General features: G+C 43.5%; 4 protein-coding genes across 9 annotated transcripts in view; 3 read left to right on the top strand and 1 right to left on the bottom strand.

The window, feature by feature from the left end:
- clstn1 (calsyntenin 1) overlaps positions 1-759 on the top strand; it is a 30,483-nt gene extending 29,724 nt beyond the window's left edge. For all 4 annotated transcript variants that reach the window (XM_086214562.1, XM_086214563.1, XM_086214561.1 and 1 more), the window contains one exon: positions 398-759. In XM_086214562.1, the coding sequence (XP_086070688.1) occupies positions 398-592 (195 nt within the window). In that variant the 3' untranslated portion in view covers positions 593-759. The remainder of the gene's footprint in view (positions 1-397) is intronic.
- A 2,883-nt stretch (positions 760-3,642) lies between these two features.
- Positions 3,643-7,398, bottom strand: lzic (leucine zipper and CTNNBIP1 domain containing). Its single transcript, XM_086214567.1, has 8 exons — positions 7,185-7,398; positions 6,839-6,964; positions 6,480-6,615; positions 6,295-6,393; positions 6,105-6,200; positions 5,561-5,642; positions 4,384-5,474; positions 3,643-4,161 (listed from the first exon to the last, which is right to left on the bottom strand). Exons 2-7 carry the CDS (start codon positions 6,937-6,939, stop codon positions 5,419-5,421), a joined length of 570 nt encoding a protein of 189 aa, XP_086070693.1. The 5' UTR covers positions 6,940-6,964; positions 7,185-7,398; the 3' UTR covers positions 3,643-4,161; positions 4,384-5,418.
- Positions 7,399-7,424: 26 nt separating this feature from the next.
- Positions 7,425-12,593, top strand: nmnat1 (nicotinamide nucleotide adenylyltransferase 1). 3 transcript variants are annotated; one of them, XM_086214566.1, is made up of 5 exons: positions 7,425-7,534; positions 7,845-7,984; positions 8,434-8,617; positions 9,918-10,027; positions 10,644-12,587. In XM_086214566.1, coding segments are annotated over exons 1-5 (897 nt in total). In that variant the 5' UTR covers positions 7,425-7,532; the 3' UTR covers positions 11,105-12,587. The 3 variants fall into 3 exon arrangements, with proteins under 3 accessions (XP_086070692.1, XP_086070690.1, XP_086070691.1); XM_086214564.1 differs by lacking the exon at positions 7,425-7,534 and adding an exon at positions 7,560-7,758 and having other exon boundaries at positions 10,644-12,593; XM_086214565.1 differs by lacking the exon at positions 7,425-7,534 and adding an exon at positions 7,563-7,758 and having other exon boundaries at positions 10,662-12,587.
- A 292-nt stretch (positions 12,594-12,885) lies between these two features.
- Positions 12,886-13,991, top strand: rbp7a (retinol binding protein 7a, cellular). Its single transcript, XM_086214568.1, has 4 exons — positions 12,886-13,223; positions 13,378-13,556; positions 13,637-13,738; positions 13,864-13,991. Exons 1-4 carry the CDS (start codon positions 13,151-13,153, stop codon positions 13,921-13,923), a joined length of 414 nt encoding a protein of 137 aa, XP_086070694.1. The 5' UTR covers positions 12,886-13,150; the 3' UTR covers positions 13,924-13,991.
- The last annotated feature ends 978 nt before the right edge of the window (positions 13,992-14,969 follow it).

Here is a 14,969-nt window from a genome sequence, read left to right as displayed (position 1 = left end):
AATTGAAATAAAAGCATCACGTGTGAACTACTTCTGTGTCAGAAATAAGTCACGCAGAGACGTGGGACAGGGTACGCCTCAGACGGAAGCACATTCAGCTTGAGAACCGGATATTAATATCTGTACAAGAGATGATCCATGCCCGTCTGAGTTCGTCCCTTATTTATTTATCTACCAAAGAGCTAATTGATCAGTTTGACCTTGGTGACAGATACCAGTGCAGTTAGCTTCTTCTCCTTTTTTTTTTTTTTTTTTTTTAATTTGACCTTCATGTCATAAAATCAGTTTGGCTGGTTAACAGTAGTTTGACCTGCGTCTCTGGGCTGAACAGGTTTTAAAATGCAGACGATAGGTGAGTAAATAACCACGTCCCTCTCGCCTCTGTTCCTTCACGCAGACGTATGAGGACCAGCACAGCAGCGAGGAGGAGGAAGAGGAAGAGGAGGAGAGTGAGGATGGAGAGGAGGAAGATGACATCACAAGTGCTGAGTCAGAGAGCAGCGAAGACGAGGAGGGAGCCGAGCCCGAGGACCAGCAGGCGGCCAGCAGACAGCAGCAGCTGGAGTGGGACGACTCCACCCTTACCTACTAGAACAACACACACACTCCCAACACAAGCTCCTTACACACACACACACACACACACACACCACAAATTCACTCAGATCCTCACACATACACACACACACACACACACACACACACACACACACACACTCTCCCACACACGCACTCACACACTCCCACACACACACCCAGTATCATCCGAGGAGCCATGATGTTAAAAATCCCTTCAGCGTATCTCTGGTCAAGGTTTTCCTGTTGTTATCTTAGTGGTGGTACTCAGTGTAGTGTAGTCATCACAGAGTTGCTGATTTTTACTGTTTATTTTTTTATTTATTCTATTTTAATTCCCAGGAAAACTTGGCCTACATCATTTCTGTTGAACTATGTGAGGAAGCCAACCCTGCACTTTTTATTTTCTTATTCAAACAGAGAATAACCCCCCCCCCCAGTTTTATTATTGGCTTTTAGATTTGTTCGCAGCTAAAATCACATATAGCTTTGAGTTTGTTGACTTGAGTCCACAGTGAAATGAAATGCTTTTAGCAAATGGACCGCATCTCCTTTCTTTTTCTTTTTTTTTCTTCCTTTTTTTATTTTTTGGTTCTTTTAGTGCATGAGAATATTTGAGACGTCATGTGTAGAGAAATAAATTGCTTTTTAAAGATTTTTTTGTAAATATCAAGAAACCATGTAATTAGTTGATGTGTTAGTGAAGGCCTCCTCAACAGGGTCCAATATCTAAAAATGACGCCGTATGTCATGTAGAATATTTGTGTCACAAAAGGCGGTAGCATGTCGCTCAATTTCTGCAAAGCTGTTCCGTCATGCTTGTACAAAAAAAAAAAAAAAGTCTGCTTCATGATGAGAAACCCAGGACTGTTCAGATGAGGTTTCCATGACAAAGTGGTGTCCATTTTGTCTTTTCCTTTTTTCCTCTTTGCAAAGAGGAAAAGTGTTTTGTTTTTTGCTTTCTTGCAGGATGGGTTGGTGGTTTCATCTACATGCTTTGCTTTGCTTGCACAGGTGGCAACGCTGTACTCCAGCCGTCGGTGTATTTCATTCCTAATAGATCTCACTGTTGTACAGACGGGATTTTTCTTTTTGTTCAGAGGAATCACACTCAGAGAAATGCTAATGTACAAAAAAAAAAAAAAAAAAATGTTGCGTGGGGCGGTACGAGCAAGAGGCCAGGCTCCGTCAACGTTGAAATATGGGCGCTAGCGTTCCTGCCATGTGGACCAGCGGAGAGATTTCCTCAGCAGCTTTAAAAAGCCTTTTATCCGCATCTCAGTCCTGCTGAGCTGACAGAAGTTGGAAGGTTAAAAAAACAAACAAAAAAAAAACAGAAAAAAACCCAGAAAAAAACGACCACCTCAAACTACTGAAAGAGCAGATTCATGTCGAACAAGCTTTAGAGGAACCTGGTTGTAAATAGAGCAGTCGCTGGCATTGTTTTTTGGGGAGGAAAGTAAAATAAAAGTACTCTTTCGTATTGCACCATTGCAAGTTTATTTTCATGGCACAGCTATTTAACATGAAATAATAATAATACATATATTGGATGCATTTTTAAATTGACTCCTATTGCTAAACAAGCCTCAAGGAATTCCAGCTGAGAGGGTTTGAAATGGGAAAACAATTTAAAAATGAATCGTCTTTAAAATTTTAAAATGAGATATTTTTTTGCAGTAGACCACTAGATTTTATTGTACATGAAACTGTACTGTAGAGTTGTTCTCAGATATTTGTTTACATTTGGTAAACTTATTTTCATCTGCTATTAGAGCTTGAAGCAATTGATTGGGAAAATGTGTCCAACCCCCGTGTCCTCTCAGACACTCATCACTGTCGTGTAAATATAATTCACCAAACCAGATATTCACACTTAATTATTTAGTGTTTGTCTCTTGTTTTGGGTACCAAACCCCAGATTTGGGGCACTGCAGTGAACAGAACATGGCACTATCTGGATTAGAAAATTCGCATTTTGCATGCTAATCTTTTTTCAGAGGCCAATTAATTGAATTAAAAAAAAAAAAAAAAAAGCATTTGTTTTTTTTCTTGGAGGCAGATACACAGTTGCGTTAATTACTTTAAATTAATTTAAAATGTTTAATGGTCCGATGTCGTGAAAAGTCTCCCCTCTACGGTGACTTGGACTGTAAAGAAACGTGGCCAGGTCTGAGACGGCTGAGATGGGAGTGCCTTTTGCTGATCGTAGCGCAATTAGCAGATCTAACAACAACAACAAAACAACAACAACAACAACACTCATCCACGCTCTTATATTTGTGGCATTTTTCCTTTTATTATTTGTAACTGTAAATTGCTAGGTTTCTCGAAGAGCTGGGGATTTGATTTCCTTTTCCCAGTTTGTCGTAACAATAGTCCACCGCTAGTTTTATTAAACGTGAATACAGTTTTACATAGATGTCACGTGTCCATGTTGATGTGTAGACAAAGTAGATCCATATTGTATCTTCTATAGAAATTGTACGAATTCATATTGACGGAATCCACCTTTAAACGAGCTGTACAGTACATTATGACATTGCTTTGGCGGCGTACGTGGGTATACTGTTTGTGTATAGTGGCAGGTACTTTTGAACAGTGTCCTATTGCCTGAGTTGTTGAGAAATGATTTTGAGGGCAGCATGAAATTCACAAGAGTATAAGCCTGTCGACTCACGTCAGAATTTTCTCTTTTTCATTATGTCGAACACTAAAATGTCCACATTTCATCTATTTAAATACCAAGAGTCACTGATGTGCGTGCACCGACTCTGACGTCAAGTCTCCACTACTTCGACTCCACCATTTCTGATCAGCCCCTGAGCGGAGAGAGAGCCGGGTCAGTTGGATGTCACAGCCTAACAAACTGAAATGCAGCCATACTGTAATAACGCTGAGGTGTGTGCGTGTGGGGAGGGGGGGGAGGGGGGGGGGGATTTTGCGTTGCATGAAGCACACGTTTGTGAACGTTCCATGTGCGAGACTGGAGTGAGAAAGGAGACGTGATATTCACTACTGATCCTCAGATTGTCTGTTTCACACGTCCACGACACTCCAGAGATGTTATCTTTTGTTTTTGTTGGTTTTCTTTTGTTTGTTTGTTTTTTTTTTCTTTTAAAAATTTGCTCAAAATGGAAGGTGACAGTGTTTTCAGAATGGTTGGATGCTTCCTTTGTGCTTGTTGGAGCTGCTCTCACTTTTCTACCAATTGAAAGGCAAATTGTAGTCAAGTTGATGCTTGCTCGTAAACAAAATAAAGGATAATGAGATGGGATATAACCTCTGCCTGGTCTTGTTTTCCTTCAGTCATGGGAATCCACACCCTGAACACTGGGGGCCTGAACGGTTCAAACCTTGAACATTAGTGACATCTGGTGGTGTGAAAAATACAAGAAAATGTCAGATGTGTGGCCTGAGATGAAGCTGCCGAGGCCATAATGTTTTAGGGGTTGTTTTTTTTTTACCTTTTGGTTACAACAGCCTACAAAACTCTTAATGAAGCGGCGTGAGCCACGTTCCTGGTTGAAGTTCATCGATCAGCTCAAAGAAAATGGAAGAACCCTAAAAAATGTGGAGCCCCACCTGTGAAACACCTGACATAACTGATGATGATGATTTCAGGTTGCCATGGAATCGTACCTTCTTATGGTTTTATTTTGAAGACAGATACAGACTCACAAACACTCCAACCAGAACCTCAGAAATCACGTTTTGCCGCATTAGGACGGGTTTTAGGTCCCCATGAAGTCCAGAGGGCCTGTTAACACCCCCCCCCCCCCCCCCCACACACACACACACACACACCTTCTGCTGATGAGACCTTCATTGAAGTGGGGAAATGGCGCCATCTGTTGGATTTTTGTGTGACAATTCAACGCAGTGGGTTCCATCCAAAATGATGGTTTACTGATCCGGCGGTGGTATGGAGGAAGTCTGCGGGACTAAAGCGTCCATGAGGGGACTACTGGTGTCACACTGGGAATTCCATGGGTGCTGATGATGTAAGAACTGATGGGGAAACACACACCACAGCAGCAGTGGATTCTTTGGAGGGTCAGAGGTCACGTTTCTGCTGTTTGTCTTGTAAGCGGTTGCTGAATGTCTCTTGGAGACGTTTACCGAAGCTGCTGGTGCAGACAGTAAAGCGTTTAACAGAAACGTTCAGGACCACGGGATGAAAAAGAAAAAAAAAAACACAGACATTTCATACAATTACACTTCTTGAAACGAATCAGAAAATCATAATTGTAATAAGTTATCAGGTTCGACAACATTTCAAAAGCGTCTGTCACGACCTGTGATTCGGGTACCGACTTAGTAAAAGCCTGAATTTTCCGACACTTCTGCGTGTTGTCAGGTTTCACACGCGTGTCACACGCGATCTATCTGCTGTTCCAGCCTTTTGTAGTGTAATTAAATACTGTAAAGTTGTTTCATGTGGTATTTCCTGTATTTTGTCCACAGACCTGGAGACGTTTGACATCTTAGTACAACTGCAGCACCCATGAAGACAATCAACATCTTAAAAAAAACAACATTGTTGATTTTCTTTCTTTCAAGGTTTTAAGACGGAAAAAAAAAATCACGATAAAAATGTAGCACGGATCACAAGAGAATAAGAACCTTCGCATTAAATCTTCATGTGAAACAAACACATTCTTGTACCTATAATACATAAACATACCTGTCTGAAAAAGACAGATGGATATAAAACACTGCTGTTAAAAAGCTTCTACAACAACACCTAAAGGTGCACTGTGTTATTTACAAATTAGTGATCAATAAGAATACTTTTTCTTGGTAATAAGAAAGATTTAAAATGAACAATTTGAAGGATTCCTAGGATTTGGTTTTCACTCCGGAACTCGCTAAGGCCAGAATCTTGTCTTCAGATCCTGGAAAAGAAGGCAGAAGCACACGAGGTTTCACAAGAGGTCGTTTCAATCGGTGGAGTGAAAAGGAACGAAACAGTTTTACTCACCCAAGTTTGCGGTCACTTTTTCAAACTGGCTCAGAGTCGCTGTCGCGTTCTCTGCTAGGAAGGTCGTGTCGTTGGCGGTGAGCTGTAAAAAAAAAAGGGCCGCGGATGAATGTTATTGACGACCTCGGTCTTTTTCTGTCAGTCCTGTCACCCTGTTTTGTTTTTCCTGATCTTTTAACTGCTTCACGGTCAGAGACAGAAACACCCCAACTGGAGGAAGCTTGTTATTCAGGATTTTTTTCTCAAACGTTATTGTAAAGTTGATTTTATTCCATGTGTTTCAGCTTCTTGGTGCGTTTGTTGTCACTGGCTGTCGTATCTGATGTGTACAAACTAAAAAACAAAACAAAACTTTGTGAATTCAGGGTTCGACGGCTTTCAGACAGGTTAAAGCTCCTCTGGTGCTTCCTTTTCTCTCCGTCCGTCAGCCCAGTGACATCTCTGTGACTCAGCTCAGCTTTAAGAATTCGTCTGGACTCAAGACGCTGAATCATCCTCGAACCCGTGACAGCAGCGTCACATGGCCGGTGCGAGCGCTACTCACCGTCTCTCCTAGTTTTCTCAGTGCTGTGAGGATTTCCATTTTCTGCTGCGTGTAAACATCCCGGGACAGTTTCCCAACGATGACATCTCTGTCCATCTGTGCAGAATGTCACACACCAGAGCAACACACTGGATCACTAAGGAGTGATTTAACACCGACGCCACCAACACAGACTTGAGACGGCCCCGACCTCGGCTAGTCTGGTCCTCAGCTGTCCCGGCTGCTTCTTGGCAAAAAGTCGTATCACCTCTGGGGTTTTGAACGCTTGGCTGATGGCGGCCTGGATCGCCTGGTCAACACACCAACAACAGAAGAACGTTACACAACATTCTCCCCTTTCTATCACAGTCATTAGTTGCAGATCCAACGTCCTACCAGCTGCATTCCTCCCAGGTCATCCACGAGTGTCATGTCTCCACTCATGATCTTCTTCAGGGAGTCGTTGAATTCGTTCAGCTGTTCCAGCGTTTCCTTCTTTGTCACCTCATATTCTTCTTCCTCCAAGTCTTCCCTGAAAGCAGCAATGGAGGGGAAACTTGTGGAGAGAAATAGGTAGCAGCCAAAGTACCGCTGTCCGCCATCGTTGCTTCCCCCACCAAAAAATTCACACGGTATTTGTTTTAATACTGTTTTGTATCACTGGTTCTTTCTTGCAAAATAGTATCACAATATTCATACAACCTGAGCAAGTATTTCTCAAACAAAATGATGTCTTCACTCGTATCCCACCGCACCTGCATTCCTCAAGATCCGCAAGCTGCTGCATCAGTCGGTCCAGTTGCTCCTCCATATTCTGCTTCAACTTTCCAGTTTCTGATTTTCCACGGGAAGCCATCCTCGGTTCAAATAATGTTTCAACTCTACGGAGAAGTTGAAACCGAAGACAACAGGCGTTATTACCCGCAGTAAGACACAAACAAGCTAACAGGCTAGTTGGTAGCTCGCTCTTGGAGCTTCAATCGCGAGTAGACATTTAGAAAGGTTCGAATCATGATTGTTCGCCCGATTTGACAGCAGTGGAATATATTTATTGAGTTAGCCGACGTTAGCTAGCATGCTAAAAGACAAACAACGTCTAACCTGGACTCTTTTTTCAGCACTTGGATCCGTCGGGCTCGCTAGAATGTTCACATCAGTTTAACCAAATGTGTCGTTAACAAACTGAACGGCGCAGTTCTCTCGACAGTGCAGTGCGCCGATGCGTTGTTGTTGCTTGGTAATTTGTAATCGCGAACGTAGCCCACCAGTCTGCGGGTGCGGCTGGTGCGAATCTCTTCTACTTCCGGGTTCGCTTGTCCAATCAGGTATCTCGTTCCTAATATGGTCCGTAACGTCCGAGCACACACACATTTAAGGAGGAAAGTATGACAGCACGTAGCAGCGGCTGTTCTTCCGAGTACTAAATGTGTATTTCCGCCTCTTTGTTGAATGTAAGTGGACGCTGGCTTCCGTGTCACCTCAGCTTTGGAGTTTAGCTTTGTCAGTGCTTCTTCTACATCGTGTGGAAGCTATTGAGAGGTCGCGTTACCCGGACACACACCAAGCTAGCTTTTGCTACTGTTTACTGTTGAATGCTAATGACAGCGCTAACGATGAATGAGGCTAACTTGTCATGTAATTTTCCGGCACAGCGGGTGCATGACCTGCCCCGGAGGTCAGAGGGAGCCAACAGGATCTGTGAAATTAGAAAAATAGATAGCTTTAACTCATTACTTTGTTGTCTCTTAATCACTGTCGCAGGGATGATTCCGGTCCAGCTGGAGGCATGCGGGACGAGGGGAGGACCAGAGTGGTCCTCCTGTCCTGTGGGTCCTTCAACCCCATCACCCTCATGCACCTGAGGATGTTTGAAGTGGCTCGAGATTACTTGGAAAACACAGGTTGAGTAGTATTCATGTTATAAAGTTCCAATTCATAATTCAACCTGTTTTTTAATGGACGGTAACTCACCTCTGATGGTATCTCGATTTATCTGAGGTTTTAGCCCCCAATCCGATGGGTTTGAATGGAATATACGCATTTATCGTGGGATTTCCTCCTCAGTGTTGGCCACGCCTGCATTAGAGACATACAGTGTCACAATTGCTGGTGGATGTCAGAGTGAAAGTGAAACGTGAGGTAGAGACAACCACCTGCCTATACCCTGGCCAGTCTGTGAAAGGAAAGAAGAAAGATATGATTATTTGTAGTTTGAATAAATCGACCTTTTTAGTTTTTTCAGTAAAGGAAAAGTTTAGAATCCACTGCCCAGTGAATGAATATAAAAGCATCATTTCTGAGCGTAACTGCTTAACACCAGTTTGTTCACCTCATTTTCTTAATGTCAAAGGTCAGTACCGGGTGCTGAGAGGTATCATCTCCCCAGTCAGCGATGGCTATAAGAAGAAGGGTTTGATCGAGGCCTCCCATCGCCTGGAAATGGCTCGGCTCGCTTCGGAGGACTCAGACTGGATCACGGTAGACCCGTGGGAGGGGTCTCAGCCTGAGTGGATGGAGACAGTTAAAGTGGCTCAGTGAGTTCTTCCTGTTAGTCCGTTTTGATATCAGACCTGGTTGTGCCCCCCCCCCCCCCCCCCTGACTACATTGTTCATCTCTTCATGTAACATACAGCAACTGTTCCAGCTGCATCCGATCTGATACTGGATCACAGCAGCTACATACAGTAAAGAGATGGATGAAAGCACAGTCAACACTCAGGCTTGTTTGGGGAGCATTGGCGGTGTGATGTTCTGGTCACGCGTGCAATGGCCTGTACACCAACTGTACTCGTAGCTGTGTTGAATGTGAGTTTGGCCTGATTTGAACAGATTCTACGTTAAAGAAGCAGCTGGAAGAGGACAGACGGATGGATGATGCTCCTGCTGCTGGCTGGTTACAACAATAGGGGGTGGGGGGGGCTGGTGGGGAGCAACACAAAGTTCTTTCAGTTTGCAGATAAATGCTAACCTATGACAGCTCTCATAGCTGGCAGGAGCCTGAGCCAGCCCTCATGACAGCCACCCAGTTGTTTTCCTGCGGTTTTACATCTCCACTGCTCTGTATTGTGGTAGCTTCAGGACCACCGATACTCACTGATTTGTTTTATGAGAAGAAAGAAGAGGAGTATTCTGAGCTTTGTGTGGTTTCTAGATTCCTGGAGAACATGTAAATGTTGTTGAGAGGAAATCCCATGGACAGTTTAGCAGCTCCATAATGGGAACCAGCAGCAATGTTGCACCACCGCCTGATGTTGCTCAGCTGTAAGAGGACAATTTGAAAACTGATTTTTATTTTTGCTCCACAGTGGAAAGAATTGCTTTTCGAAAAGTGATCACATGGGACAAAATCATGTCGGCTGTAGAAGATTAAACTGGCATTTTCACCTGTTGTCCATCCATCCGTTCATTTTCTACCGCTTATCCTGTTAAGGGTCGTGGGGGGTGGAGCCTATCCCAGCAGCCTTCAGATGAGAGGCGGGCTTCACCCTGGATGAGTCGCCAGTCCATCACAGGGCCAACACATAGAGACAGACAACCATTCACACTCAGCCACACCTACGGTCAATTTAGAGTCTGGATTAACCTGGTCCCCTCTTGATGTCTTTGGACTGTGGGAGGAAGCTGGAGTACCAGAGAGAACCCACGCAGGAACAGGGAGAACATGGAGACTCCACACAGAAAGACCCTGTGCTCCAGCCCAAGCTCGAACCCGGAACCTTCTTGCTGTGAGGTGACAGGGGTCACCCCTGCACCACCGTGCTGCCCTTCATCTGTTGTGTGTTCACAAAAAAAAACCAACCTGTTTTTAAAAAGGTTTGTATTTGTCTTTCTAAGGCATCACTACGAGGAGCTGCTTTCAGCCGGGCAGAACCAGGACGACGTGGACACTGTCAAGTACACGAAGAGGAGATGCATAGAGGATGAATCTCAGCACCAAGCAAAAGGTGGGTAATGTGCAGCTCTCCGTCATTATACTGGGTTTCCACCCCCCCCCCCCTTCTTCTGCCACCATCGTGATATTTTGTTGACTGTACTCAACTTAGTGGATGATGCTTGAATGGGGCACAAAGTTACAACACAGCCAGGCAAGGTGTAAGAGAGTCGAGCGTCCAGCACCGCAAAAAATAGTGCAGCCAAATATATTTGCCTTATCTGTAGTCAAAAAAATGTCTTTACGATTAGTACAGTAATGTAAGAGAGGAAAAACAAGCATCGCCCAGTCAGATATTATACAGGAATCCCACTTATTACATTGGTAGATTTATTTCATTTATTACCAGAAAAACCAAATTCCCTGCAGAGGATTTTCCTTTTTCTTTTTTTTTTTCATTAGACATTCAAATAAACTCATCAAGACTCAGACTGAGTTTTTTTAATTCATTCACTTGAATGACAAAAGTGTGTGTGTGTGTGTGTGTGTGTGTGTGTGTGTATTGAAAGTATGCGGCTGCGTAGAAATCACCATCTCATACATTTGTGTGTGAGGAATCTCTGTGAATATTAGAAGTTGTAAAGTCATGGAACTCATTCATACCTGATTACATTATTTTTTTAAACCAGACTGTCTTCTGTGTTCAGACGACCCTCAGCTGATGCTGCTGTGTGGGGCCGACGTCCTGGTCTCCTTCGGGATCCCTAATCTGTGGAAGGAGGAGGATATCGCAGAGATTGTTGGCCGTTACGGTTTGGTCTGTATCAACCGCAGCGGCAGTGACCCCCAAAAAATCATCCACCAGTCAAAAACACTGTGGAAGCATCGCAAGAACATCCACTTGGTTGACGAATTGGCTGTTAATGCGTTGTCAGCCACTGTGGTGAGAAAGGCGCTGTGCGGTCGTCAGAGCGTCAAGTACCTGCTGCCAGACCCTGTGGTTCACTACATTCAGGAGCACAGCCTCTACAGCTCCGAGAGCGAGCAGAAAAATGCTGATGTGGTTCTAGCACCTTTTCAGAGGTACACAAAGGACCTCAGCAAGCGGAAGAAGATGACCATTGAGCTGAGGAAGCGGAAGCACAAGTAGGGCTGAACATTTGATCGAAATTGCTTCGAAATCGCAACGTTGCCAACTGCAGCTTTCAAAGCGCAGGAAGGTGCAACATTTGTTGAAGGCTAATTGTGTGCCAAAGTAAATTTACCTCTGTGTTTCTGCAGAGACACTGCCTTATTTTCTACAGACTTAAAAAAAAAAAGAAAAAAAGAAATCATCTTTTTGTATCTTTGTAATTTGGCCCCCCACAAAATTCATGGCATAATCATTTGAGGGCTTTTTTCCATGACAATGAGAATACTAATGTAAAAATGAACATTCCCTCTGTCACAAATCCTATCACAATTGTAATACTTGTCAATTTAATCACAGCTACATATTTTTACAAAATCCTGCTGTCCTAAAAGTAAGCTAGCTACGCTCAAGTGCTGTGCTGATACTGTGAAATGAGAACCAAGAAGAAAGTTCATTTATACTTCCACTAGTGCCTGTTCACGAGACTCGCTGTTTTTTAAGAAAGTGTGAGTGATTTTTTTTTTTTTACAGACGTAAATTGAATTATTCATAGATTCTCTTTAAATTATAGAAAGTGTGTGTGTGTAGTTTTTATGTGTTTTTAACCAGCAGAGTGAGGGTGCTTTAGTTTGATGGTCACAACTTGTTTTTAGGATCAGGTTAGAGTTTGGTCCAGGTTCAGGTCTGCCGTTTAGCTGTGATGGTCAAGGTTAGGGAACGCGTTAAAGAAAGTCCTCCCAAAGGTATAACAACAAGGAAGTTTGAGTGTGTTTAGTCGGAGCAAAATTAATTAGCAGCAGTTTATAAATGTCATTTTTGCACCCGGGTGTGTGAACGCTAAGCTGGGGTGTTTTTGAAGGGAGGAGTCGGCACCCCGTCACTTTGGTGTTGCATCAAACTGCAATCAGGCAGAAAGGAATGAAGTTACTTGATTTACAGAGGTTTCTGTTTCCTTGCCCCAGTTTAGACCTCTGGTGGTTTCGATGTGTACGACTGCAGCTCCGCCTCAGGCAGGATCAGGCCACATTCTTGAGACATACTTGGTGCTGCTGATGTGGAAATGAAGGAGTGACGTGTATTGACTGTAGAAGAAATAAACAACTTTCCTGGTTATCCACTTTGAAGGCTCATTGACGCTCTTCTGACGCTATTATCACACAGATGAAAACCTCCTGATGTCCTCAGGGAAGGCAGTGACAAACTGACACCTCTCCCATTTGATTAAAATGCTGTTTGTTTGCTAGTTAGCGACCGTCACTGACGGATGATTGCAGCAAACTGCAAGCAAAAGGAAGACTCGCTCTGAAAGCCAGTCTGTGATTGATTACATTACATCACAAGTGTAATTTTTATGTTGGAATAATGGCATCAGACAACCTTATTCAGGCTTCAGCTACAACACAACTGGGATTAAGTGCCACTTCCAGTTCATAGATATGTCTGGTATTATTATTATTATTATTATTATTATGCTTCATTGAGAATTTAGTCTTGGCAGCAAAACCACCACGACAACCTGTTGACCTGCTTACAGCTAAGCTGAGGTCAAGAAACAACCTGACCGGAGTGGTGGATTCCATCAAGCTTCATCCTGGGATAACTGCAGATGTCCGTGTGGGCTCTCAATATCATGTGCTGGAAAAATAAAAATAAAAAAATGAATGATGTTTTAATTTTTTGAACACTGCAAACATGTACATGCCAATTTTTAAATAACTTCGTCTCATTTGTTGCTGATGTGGGAGAGCAAACAACTTCCTCCAAATATCAAGGTCAACATGGTTCCCTTGTTATTGTGCAAGCGTGCGCAATTAATGTGTCACACCTGAATAAAACCGAGAGGAATTTATTATTCGGGGAAGTTGACATTGGGACAAGTCCGACGTGCTCGGCCTCCTTCATCCTCCCGAGGTCCTCAGGTGACAGCGAATGAGGCGAGAGGCCCACCTCCCTGCAGACCTCCAGCTTTAAAACAGCATTGTTTCAGTTTCCTTCGAGAACCAGAGGATCACGCTGACGCCACTCACACGTCTCAGAAGGAGGGCAACAAAGCAGGTCGTCGGAATGCCGGAGAGCCTCTGCGGTACTTGGGACATCATCAGCAATGTCAACTTTGAGGGTTACATGATTGCACTGGGTAAGTTTAAACATGAATGAACGGTTGGCTTGTGCACATATTACATGATTCAACTTGAAATACTGGGGTTGAAATTCATGAGTGAGCCTGTGGATGAGTTTGTCCACCGCTTATCTACTGTGTATTCAGAGAAAATACTTGTCTCCCCTCTCAGGTGTCAGCCCTTACCTGAGAAAAATTGCTCTGGGGCTGAAGCTGGGGAAGGTGATTGAGCAGCAAGGCAACATGTACATCATCAAAACCAGCAGCACCCTCAGAAATTACACCGTCTCCTTCCAGGTGGATCAGGAGTTTGAGGAGTTCACGCAGGGGTTAGACAACAGACACGTTAAGGTGAGGATGAACGCGATTGTGTCTTCAAAGCAAAAGCCTTTCATTTGCTCGGAAATTACACCTCCTCTTCTTCTGTGCAGTCACTGGTGGCATGGGAGGGGAATAAACTGGTGTGTGAACAGAAGGGAGAGAAGAAGAACCGAGGCTGGGCTCATTGGATAGAAGAGGACAAGCTCCATCTGGTAGGACTGCAGATGAAAACACTCACATTTGTGCATCAGCTGACGAAACTAAACAAATCAAATTTCCTACATCTGTATTTTCTGTGTGCTTTTCATTAAATATGTCTTCTATTTCATGCATTTAGGAGCTGTACTGTAAAGGAGAAGTCTGCAAACAGGTTTTTGAGAAGAAAGTGAATGAATGAATGAATAAAGAGGGAGGAAAAGGTGATTTCTTAAAAAGAGAGGTGACACCAGGCCTCGTGTTTTAGATCCACCAGTAAAAGACCTGAACAAGAAAACTGGACAACGTGGGACATTCATGGTAGTATCTTTGTGGTGGTACAGTGGTCAGCACTGTGGCCCCCTCAGCAAGAAGGTTCCGGGTTCGAGTCCCGGCTCGGGCATGGGATCTTTCTGTGTGGAGTCTGCATGTTCTCCCTGTTCCTGTGTGGGTTCCGTCCTCCGGCTTCCTCCCACAGTCCAAAGACATCAAGAGGTGTCTAGGCTGATTGATACTCTAAATTGAACGTAGGTGTGGCTGTGAGTGTGAATGGTTGTCTGTCTGTAAGTTCCTGCCATGGACTGGTGATCTGAGCCCTACCTCTCATCTGAAGGCTGCTGGGATAGGCTCCACCCCCCGCGGCTCTTAACAGGATAAGCGGAAGAAAATGGATGGATGGAAATATATTTTTCCTATCAGGTTATGGGTTTACTCCACTAGGTGGCGGTATCTGACCACTTTGGTCTATGCAGGCTTGTAGCTTAGTGATGTTGCCTAAAGACAAAAAATATGCGACTATCAGGTAAATTTAAGTTGCTCTTCTGCAGTCTTGAGAAAATCAGTCAGTACATGCCCTCAGCTGTGTGACGGTACTGGTAGCAGATGCATTGTTCCTGCCCAGATCTCCATTGCACATGTTGATTCAGTTAATGTGTCTATAAAAGGGAGGAAAATATACATTTGAAATCTTTGTTATATGAGGGTATTGTATGCTGAAATTAATTTAGAAAGACATTTAAGTTTTTTTTTTCCTCAGTGGTGTACATGTTTGAAATTCTATATTTTGTAAAATAAGAAATAAGAAATATTTTTTCTTATCATCTCTCATCATTTTCATACTCTCTCTCGCTGTCTCTCTCTCTCTCTCTCTCACACACACATACTCATATCACAAACTGTTATTTCATGGGTGCAGGACTAATGATAATAAACAACTAAAAAGGGTTATGACGTATCACTACCACTTAG

Source organism: Aulostomus chinensis, chromosome 9 (genome assembly GCF_037954235.1).
Source record: "Aulostomus chinensis isolate RoL2024-O1b breed Wild chromosome 9, RoL_Achi_v1.0, whole genome shotgun sequence".
Taxonomy (NCBI): Eukaryota; Metazoa; Chordata; class Actinopteri; order Syngnathiformes; family Aulostomidae; genus Aulostomus; species Aulostomus chinensis.
The sequence above is the reverse complement of the archived record's forward strand: the minus strand, read 5'-3'. Positions and strand labels throughout refer to the sequence as shown.